We start from the raw sequence: 22,796 nt of genomic DNA, 5'->3' as shown, positions 1-22,796 counted from the left end.
GGTCTACTGCAATTTGTCTTTTCTTCCTTCTATGCAGGCAGAAAATCGAGCAGAGTGGGAGTGATATATATGGGAATGTGAAAAGACCATGCCATGATGAAACTTTTGGTTGAGCGAGCCTCGTCCAAAATTGCCGCATCCAATCATGCCAAGCACCAATGAGAAGAGGAAGCGGATCGACGAGGCTGAGGTTTCTTCGCTCGAGGCAAAGCACTGTACCGAGTATATAAGTTATATAAGGGGCATTGAAATTACATATCAGGACTAGTAAAGTCCTTTGATTCTCTATATTCTTCACCCTCATCCAAAATCCATGCGCAACTCAATGGCCGGCCTCGCTTGCACACTTTCCTCTTCAGTGGCTTCCTGTTTTTTGCCAACACCAGCAGCACGCAGGAGGTTTTCCAAATCCGAGCGCTGGTCCTCGTCCAACAAACCCACCGTCATTCTGAACGCTACCTGATCCGTCGCCACAAGCTCGAGCAGCCTTGCGGCGCTCTCTTTCCGCATAGCGTCCAGGCTACTTCCTCTAGGAATCTGTTTGGCACGAAGCAGGAGCAAGGGTACCAATATGGACATGGCAGCAAATCGACCTGTGGCTCTGATAGTCACCACGGCCGCGACGAGAGCTTGTGTCAATGCCGTCTTCACGCTCTCTGGATCCTCTGCCTCCGGGTCGCTCACGTATGGTAGCAGCCGTGTCCATAGGATTCTTCCAACTGCGTCATCGCAGGGTGTCTTGGGATTCGTGACAAGCAATGACCGCATACAGCCAGCTGCGATTTTGGCAAGGCCCACGTCCTGAAGGCAGTCGAGTAATTCCGATAGTGATTTAGTAATAAGCTCGTCGTTGGCTGGAACCACCGAGCTGGCGGTGGTGAGCAAGATTGTCATTGACAGCAAGGTGTTCTTCGCACAGGTGATCGCATGTTCGTTTTCTCGGCGCTGAGCTACAGCCAAAATCGATAGCATGCGATACAAGCACCCGCGGACGAGCCTTGAATTGACTTCGTCGGGGCCGGACTGGACAACGTCCTGTAGGAACGTTTTGAATATAGGCATGATTTGTGGCAGCACTTCATCCTGACAAACGCCAGTCGCAAGCAGGGTACAGTAGCTGTGAATGATACAGGCATGCAGATCCGCTCGAATGATAGCCGGAAATATCGAGGCCACATCCACCAACGCCTGGAAGCAGAGTTGTACAAGGGCAATGCCATCGTCTCCGAGCCTTCGAAATGCAGGGCCTGGCGGATCTTCGAGGGTTGGTATGAGACCCGTCAAGACCAAAATGATAATCCTCGTCAACTCAAACAGCTGTTCAATGTCATCTGAGAGTTTTTCATCGCGATCTTGATTCTTCGCCGCGACGTGATCCAACGACAAATTCCGCGCAATTTCAACCAGAACGCTCTGCGTCTCTCTCGTGCTCGTGAGAGCGAGTCGGTCCAAGGTGTCCGTTGTTTCATTGAACACTGCCTCCTCGTAGATCGCATTGCCACAGACTTCTGGGGTCAGTATCTTCCTTAGAGCTTGCAGAATTGATAGCGCCTGCGAAGGGTCTTCCCTAGCCTGGGTCACCAAGGCCTCAAAAGCCAGACCGAAAAGGATGAAAAAGAACGCTACAGGTTCCTCACGGAAGCTCATGTCTCTTCCAGGCGCAGCAGCTTCGTCTGCGGGGCCGTCAACTGCAGAATTGCGTTTGTTATCGAGTGCGTCGAACACCGACTCACTGTCCTTTTCCACAAGCACAGCAATGGCATCTACAATGCTTAGCCAGTTCTTTTGGTAGAATTTTAGACGGACTTCGCGGTTGAAGGAAGCGTATCGTTCATCCAAGTTGCCGCCCGCAATCTCGCCTCCCAGGGTATCTGAAATTTCTGGTTCAAATCGCAAGCCAGCAAACTCTTGTAACGATGTCAGCCAGAGCGGCGCCAGTTTGGGAATGAATGGCTGCAGGATTTCCTCTAGAAACGGCTGGTCAGAACTTGCCAGCTGTAGCTGTGCCCAGCCAGACAGAATGCCCATCTTAAGCATGGCCTGTGCATTCGGACTGAGATCTTTCAGATCACCAATTGCGGCTTCTGGGGCAGGTTGGGTGAGATTGTCCACTCCCATGGCAAGAACCTTGAAAATACGACCCATGCGTTCCGCGTTGGTCACGATCCCTGTAGCAACAAAAGTAGCGCATACGCCGATGGCTTCAGCCGCTAGTTCTGGAGACGAGTCAGCAGCGAAGGCGGGTGTAAGAGCCGAGCTGATTTGGGCTTGATATTGCTCGAGAAGAGACGCTTCCAGGAAATCAGGGTCCGCAGTCTTGCCAAACATCTTCAGGATCTGGTCAATGATTCGAAGACCCCAAATGCGGAGCTCGACCACGTTGGCAGTCGAGGCTGAAAAGGCAACGCGAATCACATCTGCGACTTTGCCCTGTAAAACTTCCTCGGCAGGAATAACCCGGTCGGGCGACATGGCTGCTTGGATGATATCCATTGATTCGCTGAGCAACCGCATAGCAAAGTCTCTTGTCTGCCAGCGGAGAAACTCTTGACCTTCTGGCGCGGCATCGGCGGCGTCACCTTGTGCAGCTGCTGCGGCCGCAGCAAAGCCCGCAACTTCTTCATCTGCCAAGTCTGGCATGGCGGTCTTCGCGGTGGTGACTCGGGATGGTGCCGAAGCCTTTGTTCTCGTCCTGGAAAGGATGCTTTGACATTTGTCAATCCATGCGGCTGTGTCAACAAGAATGGTTTGCTGCATCCAGTTCTGCAGCATCCCTTGCAAGGCTTGATTTTCCGGATTCTCGTCCAGGCGTGTCCACAAATCGTCGCTCAGCTTAGAAGTTGCCACACGTGCAACTTCTGCCGAATTCCTTTTCATCAATTCCCTTAGGCATTTCATCGCAGCGGACTGAAGAAGATCTTCATCAGACGAAAGATTGGCCTGCAGATCCAGGACGTATTTGGCAAACTGAAGATGTGCCGGCGCATACATGCAAAGATGACGAAGGCATTGATAACTTGCACTGCGTAATCGTGCCGAAGGCTCTTTTTGTAAGTAGCCGATCAGAACCAGTATCAAATTGCGCGCTTTGGAGACGTCTTGCAGGTCGGGCCCCAAGACGTTGATGATGCTGTCGACGCATTGAGCGAGAGCCAAAGGTGTGAAAAGCTCAAGCTCCAGGTTAGATGTCGCCAGCGACGCAGCTTCCTCGTTATGGGTGTCACTTGAGTACAGCTGAGCAAGAAGGCCCAGAGTGCTTGTAGCGTATGTGGAGAAAGCTAGTCCAGCGGACTCGGCCACCAGAAGCAACCCCTTGAGAGCCCAGTAATGAACGGTAGTGTGGCTATCACTGCACAGTGATAGGAGTACGCCGACGATAGACTTGATGTGAAGACTGGCTGCCATGGCGCCTACTTCTGAGTGGATATATCCGAGCGCAAGAGCACACCCAGCACGAGCACTGGGGTCTCGATTGGCCACTATGGTTTCGATGAGAACTTTGACCTCCCTGTTGGTGAATTGGGTCCCAGCAAGGTTGCATATACGGCCTATAGCACGAGCAGCTATGTGCCGCAGGATTGGATCAATGTTGCACAAATATCTGTCCAAGAGTTCGCTGATGACTTGTCCCACCGCGCCGACATGCATTTTGCCGGAATTGTACGGGGTTTCGTTATTCGCAACAGCGAGCGCGCATAGAAAAGCGAGGGCGGTGTTGATCTGCATTGCTGCTTTTCTGCCTGGTTCACGTTGGAGTGGCTGAGAGACCGCAGTGATTAGCTGCTCCACCGTGCTCTCTTGAATTCGAGAAGACTGGAGAGGCAATGATATGGCGAAGAGCTTGATCGCTAGATTCACGCAAGATGTTGCGGGTGAACTGATCTCCGCTTCATCCAGGCGATTCTCCGGCCTTGCCAGCAAGGCGGGATCGTGTTCAATTGCTGGCAAGGCAGGGCACCGGACCAGGATATCTGGCATAGAAATCTCTTGTTCCGTATATGTGTCAGTGTTCAGTTCAATGTGGCTCTCAAAAGGCAGGTAGGTGTCGAAACTGTCTGCCAAATTGCTGACACCGAAGCTCCAGTTGTCTTCGGTGGCCCACAATCCCTCAAAGTTGCTCGCAGTATTTGCCAGTGACGCTTCCAAGCTTTTCAGAACCGGACGTTCCGGATCGGTGAACGTCCTCATTGTAAGGCCTATTAGATCCGAGTGAGACACAACATCGCCTTGCTCGAGATGCTTCAAGCTGACCAAGGAAATGAAGCACTGGAGTACGCGTCGGCGGAGTAATATTGCAAAGTCCTGCAGCTGCAGAGCTGGCAATAATCGGTGAGACACATCCTCTGACTCCCGAGCAGGCGGTAAGCTATCGAGGAAAAGTATGGTGTTGTGCAGCATCGTTGAGATTCGCTTCGAGCCGTCCGTCGTAACCAGCCCACTGCAAGAGGAGAGAAACATGAGCAGTGAGCTCAAAGCACATTCGCGGACGTGGGACAGAAAGCTGAGCTCCAAATGTCCTCTTTTCCCGGCGTTCTCATGGGTCAGCGGAGGAGGCAGCGCATTCCGCCAGAGCAACATGAGCTGATTCAGGTGGACTTTTACAAAGCTTGGTCCTAAACTCATCAGACCCCCAATCAAGGTCCAAGCGACCTGAACTTGCATAGCCGAAAGCCGTAGTTCGGCGGCTGCACTCGACTTCAACAAGTCCGTTGCAAAGGTGAAAATGGCCGAATATGTCTGGACGGAGCCATATAGCGGTCTCTGGCGGGCGCAACTTACAGCAACTGCAATGGCCGCGGCAAATCCGATTGACTTGCGGTGTGGTTGCTTGCCGTCGGACGGCTGAAATTCTTTCTGCAAATGCGACATAGCATGCTCGATAGTTCGCATGAGCTGGGTCGGACATGCGAGGATAAAGGCCCTGAAGCATTGAGCGGCATGACTCTGGACCGTGTGGCTAGGGTGCTGGATGACTTGGAATAGTGCCTCTCTGCACGAATCTTGAAATATGCTGGCAGCTGGTCCTAAGCGCAACAACAAGTCTGTCAGAGTAGTCAAGGCTCCAGCAAGGATCCGCTTGGACGGTTCGCGTCTTTCTGGCAGCACTTGAGGGTAGTTCTTGACAACATCATTAATAAGGTAGCGTGCGGCGTTAACCTGGGCGTTCTCCGTCAACAAGACCGTGACATCGGCAAGTATCCACTGGACCAGTTTTCGGGTAAGCAGCAATCGATGTCGGTTGAAGGAGATGGTTGGGTGGTTTAGCAAGTCAGCATATGTATGCACTGCTATCGAGGCGTAGTTTTCCTCCAAGGCTTTCCGAGGCAGTAAGTGAAGGAGATATTTGTAACAGACTGCAATGCCTGCTCGAGATTTGTTCGTTGTCGACGCCCGGCAATACTGTTGCGATAGGACCCGTAGAACTTCGTTCAAAGAGAACGTCAGCCGCATCGAAGTCTTGGCCTGTCCAGCCGACGGCGAGCCAGGCCGTTCAGCCTCGACTTCCTCATCCAGGTCATCTCCTGGCTTCTTGGACTTTTTCGGTTTCCGCAAGACCGGTACTTCGGCGCTACCGTTCGCAGAATATGCTTGGTTCAATGCAGCCGCCATGGCGGCGGCGGCGGCGTGCCTGACAGGTGGCGTGGAACTGTCGAATGCTTTCCAAATGGTCGTCTTCAGGTTGTCAAAGTCATTCGAGTTGTTAAAGTAGCCGGTCTCGCTAGCCAGACTGCGGAGGCACGAACATGCACATCTCTGGACAAAGGTTGATTTTTCACCTGTTGCAGCATGCCGGGCTTGTTTCCAGATATCCCGAGCAACGTGCTCATCGAGGCTCCGTTGTATCCCGATGATCAGCCCGCCCAGCGCCCGGAAGACGCACCCCCTGATTCCAGCATGGGAAGACTTCAAGAGCTTGAGGATTGTTGCAACCGTGAGACCAGAGAGACTGATGGCACTGTCTCCAGCCGCGCGGAAAAGGGCCCCCAGACAAACCACGGCCGCATGTTTGGAACCCAACTCCTTGTCCGTCTTTCCCGCATTCAAGATAGCCAGGAGATCGTTGACCGTCTCATAGAGGAGACTGCGGCTGCCGCGACCGAACGCATCTGCCAGGATCCTTCCGAGGCCGTTTCGAATCACGCGAGATGGCACAGGAGAACCCAGACCCACGATCTTGATCACTTCCTTCTTGATCGAAGCCTGGTGGGAAGGCAAGGCCTCCGCCGACAACTGCTCGACGTGGCGCTGGAAGTCGGACACGAACGTCAACAGATACAGGTCTTGCTGCTCGGTCGGTAGGGCGTGCAGCTTGGATACGTCCAGTTCAAGGTTCGAGGTGCCGTTGACCGCAGGCGCAGATTGCGGAGCGGGAGCGGCAGAAGGGGTCGCCATGGGTGGAGGACGGGAGAGATGCGAACGCCCTTGATGGACGAACGCTGCAATGTCCGTTCAAAGTCATATATGCAAGGCACGACGGACGCTCAATCCACTGTTGACCGTGTTCCGCAACTTCAGCCTGCAATGTTGCATGTCTGTCCTGAATCCTCTGCTTGCCAATTCCTCGCGCAATTATTCTTTGCGCTAGACTGATTCAAGTATCCACCGTGCTCTTGGCAGTCGTAATACTGTGGATCATTAGTAGGTGATCACGAAAATACAGGGGCTCCAGCCCGGTTCCCAGAGACACTTGACATTGAAAATATCGCCGAACGAGTGGCTACAGCTTCGACAATCAGTTACTTCGTAGGAAGCACGCAGCCTCCAGAGCCACATGAATCCCATGACTGTATCCGACAGACGGGACACTTGCACCATTCCGTCGAATCTACGAAAGCACTCCTGCACTGTTATTTCACCGTCCTACAAGGGTTATCACTGACTGAAAACCGGCATCGGCTTGTGCATAAAGTACATTGATTGTCCCTAGCTGCAAAATCATGCCGAAGTCTTCTTCTTCAAGAACAAGCTCTGGACATTGCAGAACGACTTGAGGCCGCCAATGCCCCATTCGAAGCCAATACCACTCTCCTTGTGGCCGCCAAAAGGCGCATTGGGGTCAACCTCAAGATGGGTGTTAACCCAAACGCTACCGGCATCCAGCTGTCGAGCGATGCGAGAGGCTTCATCCAAATCATCAGACCACACCGAAGCTCCAAGACCCATCTTGGTGTTATTGGCGCGGGCAATGACATCGTCTTCATCGGTCCAGGTCATCAGAGGGACAATGGGACCAAATGGTTCCTCTGTGGCGATTCTAGAGTCATCTGCAGGCTTGTCGATAATGGTGGGTGTGATAAAGTAACCAGGCTTGTCCTCGTTCTTACCGCCAACTGCGACGGTCAATTTCTCCTTTTCAATGTCGTCGAAGAAGGTCTACAATGACGTTAGTGGGAGAAGAGTCAGGGACGGATGTACTGCGCACGACTGGCGCACGACATACCTTGACTTTCTCGTATTGCATCTTGTTTTGGATGGGTCCAAGGAAGACTCCCTCCTCAGTGCCGTCGCCAACCTTGATTGTCTTGGTAAACTCGACCATGGCGTCTCTAAACTCGTCGTGAATCGACTCGTGGACATAGATACGCTTGATGGCCAAGCAAATCTGGCCGGAGTTGAGGAAGGCAAGTGTACCAATCTGCCGTCGTCATTAACTGCAACTCCTGGACGGGGTTTTGGAGCAAATTACCTTCTGAGCAACGGCTTTGATGTCAACATTCTTGCAAATGATGGCGGGATCTTTGCCACCCCTAGAAAATGTGAGCAACACCCCGAGCCACGGATGAGGAAGAATCACACTTACAGTTCCAAGGTCACTCGCTTCAATGTTTTAGCCGCGCTCTCCATCACCTTCTTTCCAGTGAATGTCGATCCAGTAAAGCTGATTTTATCAGGGCCAGGGTGGGCCGTCAGCCAAGGACCCAGGTTGTCATCGCCGCTCAGAACCTGAACGACACCAGGAGGGAAGTATTGCTGGGCGAGTTCACCGAGCTTCAAGTCGCAGTATGGTGTAAAGGGCGAGGGCTTAATAATGATCGGGTTACCAGTAAGGACTGAAGGAGCAATCTTGCCGCAAGCAAGGTGGACGGGGAAGTTCCAAGGTACGATGCCCACGGTGACTCCGAGAGGTGTATACCGGACAATGGTCTTTTTCTCATCGTTCTCTTCCACGACCTCTTCCTTGAGCTCTAGCTTGGACAAAGCCCGCATCCAGTGGACACCTGTGTTGACCTCGCCGACGGCGAATTGGAGCTGTTGTCATGGCCTTCAGTACAGAGCCAGGTTGAGAATCCTCGGGACGTTACTTACCGGTTTTCCTTGCTCTTGAGTGAGGAGCTTTCCAAAGTCATTGGCATATTTTTCTAGACCATCGGCGAAGGCCAAAACAGCCTCGCGCCGCTTCTCATAAGGAGTCTGCGACCATGACTTGAATGCTTCCTTGGCAGCTGCTACAGCATCGTCGACGTCCTTTTGGGTAGAGACGGGGACTTCTGGGTTGGGCTTGCCCGTCGCGGGATTAATGCCGTGCCTGGTTTTCTCGGTGCTGGTCAATTTTCCATTGATGGTGTTGTAAAACCCGCTGAAAAGGTCAAGTCCTGGACCTGAGATCGAACCCATCTTTGAAGGCTGTTGGCTGGCGTTATAATCAATTCCTGGTTTCAAAGGACTTCTTCCAGTTCAATCAGCTAAGGGACGGTAGAAGATATATCGGCAGCATAAAAGCAAAGCAGCAAATCTCCTTTATGAGATCCTCGTCGACATCCCAAAACGAGGGGCAGTCTTGGAGCGCGGGGCAGGGCCACACCGGCAAGTCACCTCGGAATGGACAATAGGTTTCTTGAGACATCAACGCCATAGTTAGTATCCGTTCCGGGTCCTCCAAAGCGATCTGCACGGCTGGACTAGCCACGGCGTTTGGCAAAGTACCTCGGATGCTAACTGTTCTTCCTCGATCGCGAGCGCGAAGTTTCCTGACCGAGGTTAGTCGCATGAATGAGGCGGCGCAGGATCATCCAATGGCAGCTCCATGCTAAAGGAAGGGCTCTCAGCTTTCCTGACTCCCTTCCAGAACGCATTAATAATTACTTATCGTTGGAGAGAGGGCAGTCGCACTTCAGAGCTCGTGGCCGCCCTTCCCAATTCCGAGTCAGAAAGCACGACTCACCCCGCCTGGCAAGCACTTGATCGAATCGACAGCATCGAGACATGATCAGGAAAACGATCGGAGGCACCAGGAGAGTCTAGAGATGGATCGATTCTCGCCGGAAGACGGATCCTAGGCGCTTCCGTGGTAGGGAGAATATCTTTAAGTTGGATGCTTCCCTCCTCTCGCACGGTCTGAGGTTCGGGGTGACTGGGACTTTTATTACGAAATCCCCGAATCTCCCTCGAGTCATTGGCAATGATTCGTGCCCTTTGCATAAACGAATCATGTCCATACCATACAGTCGTACACACACCCAGCTCCCCGCAAATCTGCTCCATTGAAAGCCCATACTGCGGGGTTGAGGGTTGAGACGACGCACCAGAGATGGGCGACGCTGCAGAAATGATACAGGGCCATACACCCAGTATGGCTACTAGGTACCCTAGGCACGTAGGCACCTAGGTTGGTTCCCATGTGCCAGGTAAAGTCGACTTTATAGGTGAGGTCCAGCCACAAGAGGTCTATAGGCTTTACTGGCTTCAGCCGTTCGACGGTGGTCATCCCTTCTTTTCTCTTCGCAGTCCTCGTCGAGTGTGTCGTCGATACATTACAAATTCCAGATAACCTTGCATCCATCGCAATGGCGACTATGGTAAGCGTGGTGCTGCCGCAGAGAAAATATATAGAGGCTTAGATCTTTACAGACGACTACAGTTCCTGCCCCAGTGCAGGCCAAATCCAGCTCTGGCAAAGCATCTGAGAAATCGCTTGTGGGCGATTTCAACTGGCATGGTACTGTTGCGTGCAGCTGGTCTTGATCATGATGCTTATTGCTCCTACAGACGTGCTCGTGCCCGACAACGCGGGAGCCGGTCTCGTCAAATGGCAATATCAGCGTCGAACCCTGGTGCAATACGCCTGCCTGTTCGCAGCAGGCCTCACGTCTTTCTACAAGTTCCAGTCGCCTGCTCTGCGAGCCGCTGGTCTGGGACTGCTGTTCCCGGGGGCTGGTCTCGTTGCCGTCTGCACTGTCCCTTCGATTCTATCATTCGTGGTCTCCTGTGCTCTGATCCCGTTGGTGCTCTTTGCCTGGTTTGGGATGGGTGGATTGGTTTTCCCCATTGTGCTCTGGGTAGGCACCGCCGCTCTTTCAGCAGCGCTGGCCAAAGAATCCGTCCTGGAACTCGCCGGTCCGTTGATGTCGGCAGTATGCATCGGCGGGATCGTCTATATTGCATACTCGTGCCAGCGGGCGAATGCTGAGAAGCGGATGAAGCGAGCGACCCGCAACAACTATCTCGTAGAGGAAGTCCAGAAGAATCAAACACAGGCGGCCGCGGCGCCCGAGCCAGGTACGCGCGAAGTCGACGAGCAGACTCTCCGCTTCGTGCAATGGTACTTGGAGCTCGGCCTGACGCCCAAGGACGATTTCTCCTACCACGATGTGATCGACCAGTTTCAGACGTCGGCCATTCGGTATCAGCTGTACGAGGCTGTCAATTGCCTGGGACTCTATCAGAATGTATACTGCCCCAATTTCCACGGCTATTTGTCCCAGGCACAACGCAATGCCATCGAGAAGAGCTTCACGAAGAAGGTAATGGAATTCTGGAAGTGGGAGTCCATGGCCGGCAAATTCAACGCCCACGACTGGGATCCATGCAAGAAGGACAACATCATGGTGACGGGGTACATTCTTCAAGCCGTCGGCATTTATCAATCCAACACGGGCGACGACCGGTACACCAGGCCCGGCAGCATGACCTTCGAGATCACAGATTCGCTCAAGTTCCCCTACGATGTCAAGGGCATCGCCGATGCCGTCTACAGAAACATGAACGAGGCGGCGTACTGTCTCTATCCCTGCGAGCCGAACTGGCTTTACACCCCCTGCAAGTAGGTTTGCTTTTGGTCCTCTTTGCCGGGCGAGCTCGACAGGCAGTCAGACAGCCATTCACTAACTCTTGCAACCACTTCTTCTAGCCTCGTTGGCATCGGCGGCATTACTCTCACCGACCGTCTCCTGGGAAACAAGTACGGCGAGGAACTACGAGGGCGATTTGAGCATGCCCTCGAGACCGAGTTCAGCGACCCTGACGGGACCATCCTGCCGATCCGCAGCGAACTCACAGGTTTCACAGTAAGTAACTCTGCCCTCGCTGGTCTTGATGAAACATACACAAGTTGACACGAAATGGCGTTGAAAGATCCCTGGTCTCGCAGGAGCCATGTCCGACATGGTAAACTCGCTCCTCTGCGCCTCGTACCTTCCTCACATTGCACACCGAAACTGGGGTAAGCGACTTTTATTCTTTCTCCCTTGATAATGATGGCCGAGTCTAAAAAAGATTCTAAACTTTGCCGTTCTTTTTAGCATTTGCCAAGAGAGAAACGCTGCAGTACAACGAAAAGGGCCGGCTCGAGGTGCGCAACTTGATGGGCGCCGACATGCTGGATGCGGGCAACTACAAGTCGGGCGAGGGCGCGATCCGCTGCATCTGCGCGACCGCGGCGGCCGAGTACGGCGACGAGACGCTCCGCCAGGAGCTCTTGCGCCAGGTCGATGAGGAATACCACCCGGTGTTCCCGACCAAGACCGCCGCGTTGAAGAACAAGGGCCTCAGCACACTCTGGCAGGGCACCACGCTGCGGGCCAGGCTGGGCCGATTCCAGGACTGGACCAAGATGATCCAGCGCGGTCCTCCCCAGCACATCTTGCAGGCTCCCATCCTCGATGAGGTGGCCTTCCCGGACGTCCTGGTTGCCAAGTGTTATAGCCGGGACGGCGTGAGTGTGGATCTCGTGCTGTACAATGGTCGAGAACCTGGGGTGTTTGGTCTCGGCTTCAAGCAGTGTGAGCCCGGGCAGAAATATAGCCTGATGGGGAAAGAGGCGGTCGCTGAGCAGGACGGCACGGTCAAGTTCAGTGTTAGGATTGATGGTCGCACAGAGGGAAAGTTGGAGCGTGTGAAGGCAAATTGAGACGAAGGAGTCCAGGGGAAATGGGACATTCTTGATCCATCTCGTAGATGCCTGTCTCTTTTGTCCTCCGATTGTTTGGGGCCTGTCGGCCGTATCATAACGGAGGACAATTTCCATGCAGCGAAGTGCAGTATAGTTTTTCTCGACAGCCTCGGATTGGGTTGAAGCAGCACGAGAATGGAAGTCACTTGTAAATTAGTCGCCCCAGCCCAGTTTAGTCCAACCCAGATCTGGTCCAAGGCATAGACATTCAGAGGCTGATGTGTCAAGAGAAGTCACAGTGAATGCAGATTGGGCGGAGGCAGAGCCACGATAGGGTCGATGTGTATGCAAACCTAGTACACCTCTATTCCCCGCCTACCGACTTATCAGAAAGAAACGCTTGACACAGCAGGCAGCCGCGGAGGAGTAGGGACTTGCCAGAGGCAAAGAGGATTTTGTCAAAATTAATGCCTCGCTAGGAGACGGGCGGATATACAATGGCGAGGAGCTGGCACTATTGCTCTGCTCGGCGTCTGGCTCAGGCGGAGCTCAGTCAGGCTCGGTGGAACGTCTGATTAGAACAGCCTTCGCTCTTGCGTCCGTGGGTGACAAGGGTATCGGTGGCTAGGACAGCAATTGTCCGCGTGATGAGATCCTGAGCAGGAGACAGGTCGGAAGCCCTTGGGCAGTCTCCCACCGCAGCATGATAACTGTGTGCGCTTCTGGTCAGGGCTGGATGGTCGCAGGATAGATAGGAAAAAATGTTTTCCGACTGCCCGACCTGACCGACAGACCGACCTCCTAGTAGACTTAGCTATTTGAGGCTTCAGCGCGGATGTCGAGTTACTGGATTGGATTCGACTGACCTGAGCTGGTATAGGACGGGCTGGACGAGTGCCTGGTCAGCGATAACAACACGAACCCATTCTGATTAGCCATACACGGCCCAGCCCTCTTATCTGTCCATGTACGTACTGTATTTAAGTTGTCTGGGGATACTCACATGTATCTAGGCATATAGATTTGACGAGTATGTACCCCGGTACTTTCTCCGTAGCTTAACTTTGACCGCCCGGCCAACCACCTGGACACATTCCGCTGTCGGATTTCCGTTGTCCGTCTTACGCAACGTTGGCAGTTGCACTCCACTTATGCGGTAGACGAAGAGCCATTGACCGCGAAGCTTTCCGGGCCCTGCTCGGCACCAGAGAAATGCTGGGCTCCAAGTCTAGAAGACGGAGGTTTGTTCCTTGGTTGGTTGTGGAGAGGTCGCGTGCTGTCCTCGTACTGGCGCGGATAGCGATAAGGCTAGAGAAATCCGGGGAGGCTGGAACCAAGCTAAAGCCAGATTAAAGTGCTTATAAACACGAGCAAGAAGATTTCTTGATAAGAGAATGGACGCCTGAGACTGGAATTTTGGGGATGTTGACTCGTGCAGATTGGCCGCAGCCTGCACGAAATGGCTTTCCGATAAGCTTGTTATTCCTGTCGAAGGATTTACTCATGAGGGGCCGCTGGACGAGCTCTTCGTATACAATAGGAGCCGCCCTGCCCATTGCGCCGCCTCCGCTGCCCAAAGCCTTTCACAATGGTGCAATGGCTTATATATAGATGTTGATTGGCAGATCAGCCACGCCATCTGTGTCAAGCCCGGCTCTGCCACATGTACATTGTACGCGCAAGACCGAATGGGAGCTTTCCGGTGGAGGGTTGAACCGACCCACCATGTCCTTGACTAATAAGTTGTTGTACATGTTCCTGTACCTGGGAAACATCCTTGTACTTCAGTCTGGCTGGCCCACAGAATGATCCACCGTAGTAGCCAGGGTTGAGATCCTGATTCTGCATGTCTCACTGTGACGTGCAGGCCAGGCCAATTCACCATAGTTTCATCGTGGCCAAGAGAGACGAAACGGCAATGAAAAATTTTATCCCGGTATTGCCACGATTGCCTCAACCTGACCCGTGTTCTGTAGTATCGCAAATTGCTTGTCGACGGCTTTCACCCAACAATCCTGTGTATGCAATGAGGCTCTGTATGCTGCCAATCCAGGAGACAAATCGGGAACGGCGTGAGGAGGTCGTGCGCATATCTGTCGCAATAGTGTTTTTGACACAGGTCGAGAACACAGCGGCAATATTATTCCGAAAGTGGCTGTCAAGTTTCTTTTCGGTCAGATTGAGGCTAACCGCGCCGTCGTGTTAGTCGTTTTCTGATGCCATTGGAAGCGGATGGCGGAAGCACTCGTCATTTTCGCCGCCAGATGGTCCTCTTCCAAAATTGTGCCCACATGGGCCCTGTAGAATATGGCTGCCATGATGTGATGGTTGTCACTGTCTCGTTACCATATTACACTCTGGATCGCTTCAGAGCTCGACGCTTAGGATCATGAAGGAACCACAGCCATGGAGAGAGCCTTATTATAAAAGGTGACATTGGACCCCGAATCGAGTGTCTCGGAGCCGAACGCAATGTAGCCAAGGTAGTCTAGGAAGTACCGTCAGCATTGAAAAAGCTGCACCGAGTAGAGGGTTTGGATGAGAGGATCAAATGGCGGAAAGAGGATTTCGACAATGCTTACCATTCACAGTAGGCCCTCCCAAGCCGGTCAGACCTTGGAGCAACGGGCCTATATCCGCGTTGAAATCTTGCACTCCGGTTGCAGCATTACTGGCCACCCATGTGAGAACGCTTTGGCCAATACCGTTGAGGCCGGAGTATAAGGAGAAAGTGGTTCCATTGACAACCTGGGTTGCAATTGCTCCTTGCTGCAGACCAATTTGCTGTGTCGAGGCACCAAATTGGCCAAGCCAGATCATGACCTCGTACTTGGCTTGCACCGTGTCGGTGGCTTTATCGGGATCTGAATCCAAAAACATGTCGATGGCCACGTTGGCGTCAAGTGAAGCAGCAGTCAGGTCAGCGACATTCATGGCCTCGGGCCTGTCATCGCCGACCCCATAATACCATTCTGTCTCGAAGTTGATGGCGGAGACCTGCGAGATCTCGATTGGAAAGACATCCGAATCCATTTTGATGTTGGGGAATGCGTGAACGGGCTGAGTCTCCGGGCCACGGGGAAACTGCCACTGCAAATCACTGTCAGTTGTTTTTGTCGACAAGACGCCGAGCCCCGAAGATGGCGTGCCCAAAATAAACTCAGTCAAACAAGGACATGACTTACAGTGATCGACCACTCTGCCGCTGTTGTCTTGGTCGGGTAAGAACCATTCTGCGTATCGTTAGGATCACGTGAGTATGGCAAAATTAGACAGAGCAGGCTTTCCAGCCGAGGAGACTCACATCATAGGTGGTGACCTAGCACCATTGTCAGCGAGACTCTCAACATTATTTCCAGGTGCTCTGCTTACATTCATACACAATCCTCCCGGCCCCGTATAGTCGTCAGGAAGGGCCCATTGGTTGGGATTTCTGTAAAGGATGGACTGTCAGTGTTCAAATTGCCTCAACAGTGATTGGTTGCGACGTCTGATAGGTACGTAGTGCCTCGTAAGGTCGGCGGTCGGAAGGCATATCCACAAGCATCAAGGTGGCAGAGGCGGACAAGATCCCTGCAGATAGCGGATCCCTGCCACGCTGACTGAGGCCAGGCCCAACTGGGTGATGGTCCAGGAACACAAAAAACCTTGACAACTCAAAGTTGTCAAACATGACAGGGGTACTGATAATTGCGCAGCCGGATACGAGACAGTCGTGCCGTTCATTGAGACCTTGGGGGGATCATTAAACTCACAATGTGTATTGCTGGCCTTCTGTATAGGGAGTGACACCGAAGGCCTTTTGACAATATAATGAGGATTTGATTGCGTTGTCCACGAAAGGGTTTGCGGGGAGTCCTTTGGACTCGCGATATGCTTGTATGCCCAGCAGCACGCTGATGGTCACCGCTATCGGGATGAGGACAAAGCCGAACGAGACGAGAGACCTTACACCCATGTTGACGGGAGGAGGCGGGTGTCCGTGTTGATGGATTGCTTTGAAGGACAAGCTGGATGAGTGGAAGGGTTAAGGTGGTTATATGCAGTGCCGAGTACTCGGGGACGCGACAGGACGAGTTGGTGCTGGGAAATGAATGAACAATCTCTGAAACTGAGATTCCTTGGTTTGAGCAATAAAAAAAGAGATGGTGATGACGATGATGGGAGAAGAGGATGATGGTCGGGGATGGGGTGAGAAGAGGGAGGAGACGCCTCGACGCGTAAAGCCGGACAGCAGAAGCCGGGCAAAACTGGCTGGAAAGAGCCGGGGCAGTGCAACTGATACAGATGCAGGCACAGGCGATAAACAACAATGTGGCGAGTGATAATTTTGTTTCGGTCTCGGACGAGATATTAAAAACCAAGTTTGGTTGGTGTGATGGTCTGGCATTGGCCGGCGGCATGGAGCCCGTTTCAGCAAATCTTGGGATATCCGCAAGACAAGTGCGTGTTGGCCCTTGGGTGTCTTGCGCCGTGCCTGGTGGCCTGGCTCCGGGGTGTTGACAGGGGAAGCAGGGCCTGGAGATTTGCAGCCATTTGCAGCCTTTGGCACGCCAGTGGCGTCGGGGTGGGCCACTGTTGCAGCTCCCCTAGCCCAGATCAAGTGCTAGTGGCCCCCAGCCCACTCTCGCTTGCCTGGGCCCTGTTTAGGCTGCTTGTGGTTGGTCCTGTTTTTAATCTTCAACCCCCCCTTGCCCCTGCTGCTAGCCTCGTCACTTTGTCACTCGCGGCGTGCCAATTTGCATCTTGTCCCAAATTGCCTTGTTTGTCCAGCTCCCGGAACAAGTTTACACGGTCACTGATGGGCACTCGGTAACTCGTAGATTCTCCGCCCAGGCACGAGTATGGACTCCGTCACCCGTACCGCCCCGTTATCATCGCCCAAAGCCTTACCTGAACTGCTAAACTCCTCCGTAACCCTGCCTTCCCCGGTCGTAACAATCACCGCTGGCTTGCCCCCCAGCCTTCCCGGGTTCTGAGCGCTGCTGTCGGCCATCGCCATGTCACGCTGGTGATCTACCTGCGGCGTGCAAGGGCTTGTTGCTGTTTCCCACTTGGGGGCCCCAACCACTCCACTATGACATGATAAGGTCGTTCAATGCTGCCACCTACTGACTTGTATGTAACTAGCGCAGAAAACAGACAACGCCTTCTCTCAGACAAGCCCGAGTCCTTTCACCTGTCAAACTCTGCCACCCTCACCTTTCACTCTTCCCGTGCAATTTGCCTCGCCTCTCTCACTCCATCCATCTATCCCTCGTTTTTGTATATTCGCAATCCATACAGTCGTTAAGAGACTTCAACTCCCCGTGAGCACTATCGTTCAGACATTCGTTATTTATCCAACCAACGCGTAATAAACGCAAAAGGGACCAGCCAACAATCCACATCACGTCTTTGAAAAGCGGATGATGAAGACGCTCGTTTCGTGACACGACAGACGCATCTCGGGCCAGAGTCTGCTCAAAGCTTCACCCTTGCATCCTCCCTGTCCCAACCAATACACCGCCCTCGTTTTCCCACAATGCCTCCTCTACGTAAAGCGGATCGAAGGAGATTCGAACAACCACCCATGACCGAGATGTCGACCGTGTCGATGCAGTCCACGCTCCGACAAAGTCAAGAGTCATTCATTGAGAAGCCCACAACAGTTCATCCGGTATATGGGAGCTACAGAGAAAGCGTGTCCCTTGATGAACAGCCCAGGCTGGCGCGGAGACCGGGTCTATCAGACCTCCACAACAGAACCCTCTCGGACCTCATGACTGAGAGCATCGCGGACAGTTCTTTGGAACCCCCCAATGGAGGATTTCCGCCGTTTGCGCCTGGTGCAGGCTCTGGCGCAGTCTCGACCTATTCCGAGTCGCAGACGCGAAGCTCTTCTCCTTATCCGGTACCGTCTCCTTTCGTAAGTCCGAGTCTCTTCTCCTAAGATCATAGTCAACTGACCCGTCCACAGCGAAGTCAAGAAACATTAAAACCCCTTGTCCCCGACGCCCCCTCAACATTCTTCAAGAGAGATTGGATTAGAGAAGGGTCAATCGCCCAGCTACATTCGAGAGACGACAAAGAGTTCCTCTCGGGCAAAAAGAGATTGCTTTTCCGCTGGGTAGCGCCGCTCCTCTGTTTGATTTCCCTGTCGTTGTATTGGTTCTACTTTGGCCTGCGAATTGCCTTCATCATCGATGCCCAACATCACTACAAGGCGCCTTTCCCTTTAGCTTGGGTCTTCGTGGCTATCGAAATCTCCATTGCAGTGCCGATTTTTATGCAGACCTTGTGGTCCCTGTTTATCCTCAAGAAACGACACAGACCAAAGTTGAGGCTCGTTGGGAATGAGGTGCCTACCGTCGACGTCTTTATCACATGCTGTGGCGAGGATGACGATCTGATTCTCGATACGGTTCGCGCAGCTTGTGACTTGGATTACCCTCAAGACCGATACCGTGTCATTCTGCTCGACGATGGCAAGTCAGACCCGCTCAAGAACGTGCTGGAAGAGATGCGGGAGACGTTTCCGAACGTCTTCTACATGCGTCGCCCGAAGTTCCCTGGTGTTCCTCACCATTTCAAGGCTGGCAATCTGAATTACGGACTGGACGCGGTTCAAAGCCTGCCAGGCGGATCATCGGAATTCATGGCCGCCTTGGATGCTGACATGATACCTGAACAACAATGGCTGAGAGCCGTACTTCCCCATCTGTTGATCGATGAAAAGATGGGTCTTGCTTGTCCACCGCAACTGTTTTACAATGTCCCCAGAGACGACCCTCTCTGCCAAAGTCTTGATTTCTTCGTTCACGTCTCAGAACCGGTCAAAGATGCTTTGGGAGTGGCATGGTGCACAGGGTCTGGATATGTTGCTCGAACTGTTGCCCTAGCCCAGATTGGCAATTTCCCCTGCGGATCGCTGGCCGAAGATGTTGCAACAAGTACGCTACTACTTGGCTCAGGCTGGAAGACAGCCTTTGTTCACGAGGCGCTACAGTTTGGCACCGTGCCAGAAGACTATGGCGGCCATCTCAAGCAACGTACGCGGTGGGCCATTGGTACCGTCGATACTGCCTTCAAGCTTAAATTCTGCCTCTGGGGTGACAAGGTCAGGCAAATGACGTTTGCCCAGCGATCGTCCAGCTTCATCTATGCCTTCCTCAGCTTGTTCAACATCTTCCTCACACTCTCCATCTTTGCCATGCCGATTGTCCTGATCGCCAACAAGCCGCTCGTTGCATACGCAAACGATACGCAACTACGGTGGCTGATCCGTGCTTGTTTTGCCAACATGGTGTTCAATCGGCTGTGCGAGTTTGTCCTCTTCATCCCCGCGGGATATGCCACTGGACAAAGAGGTAGCCGGTATCAGCTGTGGATGGCCCCGTACATCTCCCTCACCATCATCCGATCATTCATTCTTCCGACTTGGTTGGGCGGGCAAAGACAAGCCTTCAAAGCGACGGGTTCGATCAAGTCCGCGCTGAATGAGCGAGATCCGAAACTGCGAGCACCCATGTGGCGACGTATCTGGACAATCTGTGTCAATTATCTCGCGGGCTTCCATGTGGCATACGTTTATTTTGTCCTCGTTGCCGTCACCCTGTCATCCTATCGGACGTTCTTGACCCAACATACTCTGAGGGGCAAGCTCATCGGGCTCCTGACACACGCATTCTGGGTAAGTTTGTCTTCAGCCCTTTAGTTACCATGATGTTCTGACTTTGGACACAGCCCCCACTAGCTTGGTTGATCGTATGCTCATCCTTTTGGATTCCCTTCACCTATGCTTGCGACCCTCCCAATTGCCCGGATCGAGAAGAACTCTTGGTGCGGGATCCCAAAACCAATGTTGCACACCCAACAGCGGAGGCGAAGAAGGTCGCGTTTGCTCCGCAAACAGTCCTCTTTGAACTGGAATATACCTTCACCACCGCTTTCACTGCGCTAGTGTTTGTGGCGGCATTCTTTTACTGAGACCGAAAACAACAACAAAATTAATGATGCAACGAGCATGTCCATGACTGTCGGTTTCATTTGCGACGGTCCAAAACCGGATTATTGGAAGCGAAGCTATACACATCCATCAGGCCTATCGGTTGAAGCAGCCGGGCCTGGATCTTGTACATACGGCGAGGAGCCTTGATTCTCCATCATAGACATACACGGTTTGACCTGGCGTTTTCGACACATGTGACGGCAAGAGGCGTTTGTTGCCCGCAACGCGGGTGGATGGAATATCCGTGTGGATCAGCAACAATCTTTGGATTGTTAGGAAATTTGGGGTATTGAGGCGCACAATGCGTGGATGTGCAGCCTATCTGATACACCATAATGACAGTATAATAGTTATGGGAAGAGCTGTTGGAGCTATGGGGCATGGAGCAAACATGGAGAATATTGTCCCAGAGAAGGAATGGGAATTTGAGCATAGATATGAGTGCTGTAGGATGTACCAAGTATACAATCCTTGGCTGTCTATACAAACAGTTATGAAGAATTCAGGCTCGATCCAGCATGACTGTGTCTGGCATGATATTGAGGCACTTTGTTCTCGGTAGGGCTGGGATGGTGGAGACGTACGAGGTACGAAGTACTCGGAGCACAATTCTAGGACGACCACAAAAGCCATGTCTTTGTTCACTCGATTCTCGCTTCACCCTCATCCTCCAGCCCAAGAAGATATGGCCCAGTCAATGAATGTTGCCCTCCGCCCGCGTCAATGACAGCGTCAGTCCACAGATGGCCATTTCAAACTCACTCCAACAACTCACACTCCACATACGCACGACAACATTACGAGCGAGCTATAGAAGCATCCCTTACCCGTGTCGCTGCATCCAAAGTTTGAGGTCCAGGTGGTATGCCGCTCGCACTTGACAAGGCGCGTCTCTCAACGAACTCAATGCCAGCCCATGCCCTCACAGCTTCGCCTGTCCTCCCGCGGCGCCGCCTGGCTGGTTCGAGACGAAAGACCCATCCAGCTCCTCGAACTCGTTGAGCACGGTTTTCTTCACCTGGATGAAGCGGCCTGTTCCTTTGCTGTGGTGTTGTATATTGCGTTAGTAGATGCGATTACTTTTGAGAAGCACAGGGTAAGGAGGAGGGGAGTAACACGGTAGATCAGGTACACGAATACGTCCAGGAGGAGTGAACGTGCGTGTGCGAGTGTGCGAGTGTGTGTGTGGGAAGAATCAACGCCCACAGAGGAGTACGCATATACTATCGCATGCAATGGAGGGAGTGCCTGGTAGGGGCGGTTTGGACTCACAACATGGCTCTGAACTCGGCCGTCTTGCCGTGCACGCCCAGCGCCGCGAGGTCCTTGTACCGCTCGAACAGGAGGACCTCGTTAGGCGCCGTCTTGCTGGCCATCACACAGTACGTCAGGGTGCCGAACTCGTTGGCCTCGACCCAGTCGCAGAATTTCCTAGCGGTGGTGGTTGTGTGTTAGCGTTATCGACCGGTTTATTCGCTTTGCTTGTGGGGGCCGGATTGAGAGAAAGACCCGGAAGATAAGGGGGAGAGGGAAAAGGCAGCAAGAAGGATAGAAAGAGGGAGTGTGTTGTGCAGAATCAGGCCGGGAGAATCACGACGTACCCGATCACACCCACCAACCCGTCCTTCATGCCCTCGTCGTCCTTGCACACAAACTTGGCCAGCATGACAATGCCGGCCTTGGGCGTCTCCTTCTCGCCCTTGCGCGCCACGAACCCGGCACACGGCGTCCACTCGGAGATGTCCATGTCGTTTTCGGTGCTGTACAGGCCCTCGCGCGCCACGGTCGAGTGGTACTGCTTGTACTCGGGTGCCCTCTTGACGGCATCAAGTGCGGCGCCCGACGTCCAGATCTCGACCACCCCGAACATGCTCTCCTTTTCCGCGGCGGGGACCATGCCCATGTTGGCCTTGGGGCGCGTCGCCGGCGTGAAGATGCTGCGTGTCGTGCATTGCGTGCTGGGGCGGCGGAAGAAGGGCGTTACGGCGGCGTTGAGTTTCAGGGCCTGCATCGAAGGGAGACAAGGTCAGTATCTCGGTGTTGGCAGAATATGGATGGAATAGATAGGTGTGTCTCTTCTCGTCTGGGAGATATGACGCTGGGCATTCGATCCAGTTTTCAAACCCCTGGGGTAGACTGGTGACCTATCTCACTCTCCCTCGCTTTCTCATTTTCCAGTTCATTCCGCACAGAAGAGACTGGATCAGAGTTCCCAACGCAGATCAAAGCCTCGACACTCTCAAATCAAGACGATGCAAGGGGAAAAGCCAGGGGAAACAAGAGGAGAGGGAGCCTACGATACCTTATCCCGCTTCTCGGTGCTCTTGGGGTGTACCAGGGCCACCAGTGCGAGTGGCTTATTCTCGGTCGCCATATTGAGTCAGTCGAGGTGAGGTGAGTTGGGTTGAAGTTGATTGATTTGAGCAGCTCTTCTCTCCCTGGTGGTCTCTCTGTTCGAACTTTCTCTCCAACGCAGCTTTCTTTCGTGGGAATACGCCGGTGTGACCTACGTTCTCTTTTTCCACTGCGCTCAAGGACGTGATGAAGTGTTCTCGTCCAGCTAAATAGTCATCTTGCTGGGCCACCCTTGAGGTTGGTGGTGATAGTATGATTACTTATGAGCCAACTATCCCACCGGGTATGGGCAACGTATCGGATATACAGCACGCATTTGGGGGGAAATGCCTCGGTTCGAAT

The 22,796-nt window shown here is 53.1% G+C and overlaps 6 protein-coding genes across 6 annotated transcripts; 2 read left to right on the top strand and 4 right to left on the bottom strand.

Annotated features, from left to right (window-relative positions):
• Positions 1-300: 300 nt before the first annotated feature.
• Positions 301-6,393, bottom strand: Z520_06033 (uncharacterized protein; the record flags this gene model as incomplete). Its single annotated transcript, XM_016776536.1, has 1 exon — positions 301-6,393. The coding sequence occupies one exon, from the start codon at positions 6,391-6,393 to the stop codon at positions 301-303; it is 6,093 nt and encodes a 2,030-aa protein (XP_016632078.1).
• A 543-nt stretch (positions 6,394-6,936) lies between these two features.
• Positions 6,937-8,616, bottom strand: Z520_06032 (uncharacterized protein; the record flags this gene model as incomplete). The annotated part of the gene is made up of 5 exons (XM_016776535.1): positions 6,937-7,374; positions 7,442-7,636; positions 7,688-7,748; positions 7,802-8,250; positions 8,308-8,616. The coding sequence occupies 5 exons, from the start codon at positions 8,614-8,616 to the stop codon at positions 6,937-6,939; spliced, it is 1,452 nt and encodes a 483-aa protein (XP_016632077.1).
• Positions 8,617-9,965: 1,349 nt separating this feature from the next.
• Z520_06031 (uncharacterized protein) lies at positions 9,966-12,127 on the top strand (the record flags this gene model as incomplete). The annotated part of the gene is made up of 4 exons (XM_016776534.1): positions 9,966-11,041; positions 11,129-11,285; positions 11,353-11,440; positions 11,520-12,127. The coding sequence occupies 4 exons, from the start codon at positions 9,966-9,968 to the stop codon at positions 12,125-12,127; spliced, it is 1,929 nt and encodes a 642-aa protein (XP_016632076.1).
• A 2,369-nt stretch (positions 12,128-14,496) lies between these two features.
• On the bottom strand, positions 14,497-16,067 carry Z520_06030 (uncharacterized protein; the record flags this gene model as incomplete). Its single annotated transcript, XM_016776533.1, has 5 exons — positions 14,497-14,597; positions 14,692-15,199; positions 15,295-15,342; positions 15,458-15,542; positions 15,865-16,067. 5 exons carry the CDS (start codon positions 16,065-16,067, stop codon positions 14,497-14,499), a joined length of 945 nt encoding a protein of 314 aa, XP_016632075.1.
• A 1,566-nt stretch (positions 16,068-17,633) lies between these two features.
• Z520_06029 (uncharacterized protein) lies at positions 17,634-20,077 on the top strand (the record flags this gene model as incomplete). Its single annotated transcript, XM_016776532.1, has 3 exons — positions 17,634-18,017; positions 18,069-19,781; positions 19,835-20,077. The coding sequence occupies 3 exons, from the start codon at positions 17,634-17,636 to the stop codon at positions 20,075-20,077; spliced, it is 2,340 nt and encodes a 779-aa protein (XP_016632074.1).
• A 1,290-nt stretch (positions 20,078-21,367) lies between these two features.
• Z520_06028 (uncharacterized protein) lies at positions 21,368-22,110 on the bottom strand (the record flags this gene model as incomplete). Its single annotated transcript, XM_016776531.1, has 2 exons — positions 21,368-21,530; positions 21,701-22,110. 2 exons carry the CDS (start codon positions 22,108-22,110, stop codon positions 21,368-21,370), a joined length of 573 nt encoding a protein of 190 aa, XP_016632073.1.
• Positions 22,111-22,796: the final 686 nt, after the last annotated feature.

Source organism: Fonsecaea multimorphosa (assembly GCF_000836435.1).
Source record: "Fonsecaea multimorphosa CBS 102226 unplaced genomic scaffold supercont1.11, whole genome shotgun sequence".
Lineage (NCBI taxonomy): Eukaryota > Fungi > Ascomycota > Eurotiomycetes > Chaetothyriales > Herpotrichiellaceae > Fonsecaea > Fonsecaea multimorphosa.
The sequence above is the reverse complement of the archived record's forward strand: the minus strand, read 5'-3'. Positions and strand labels throughout refer to the sequence as shown.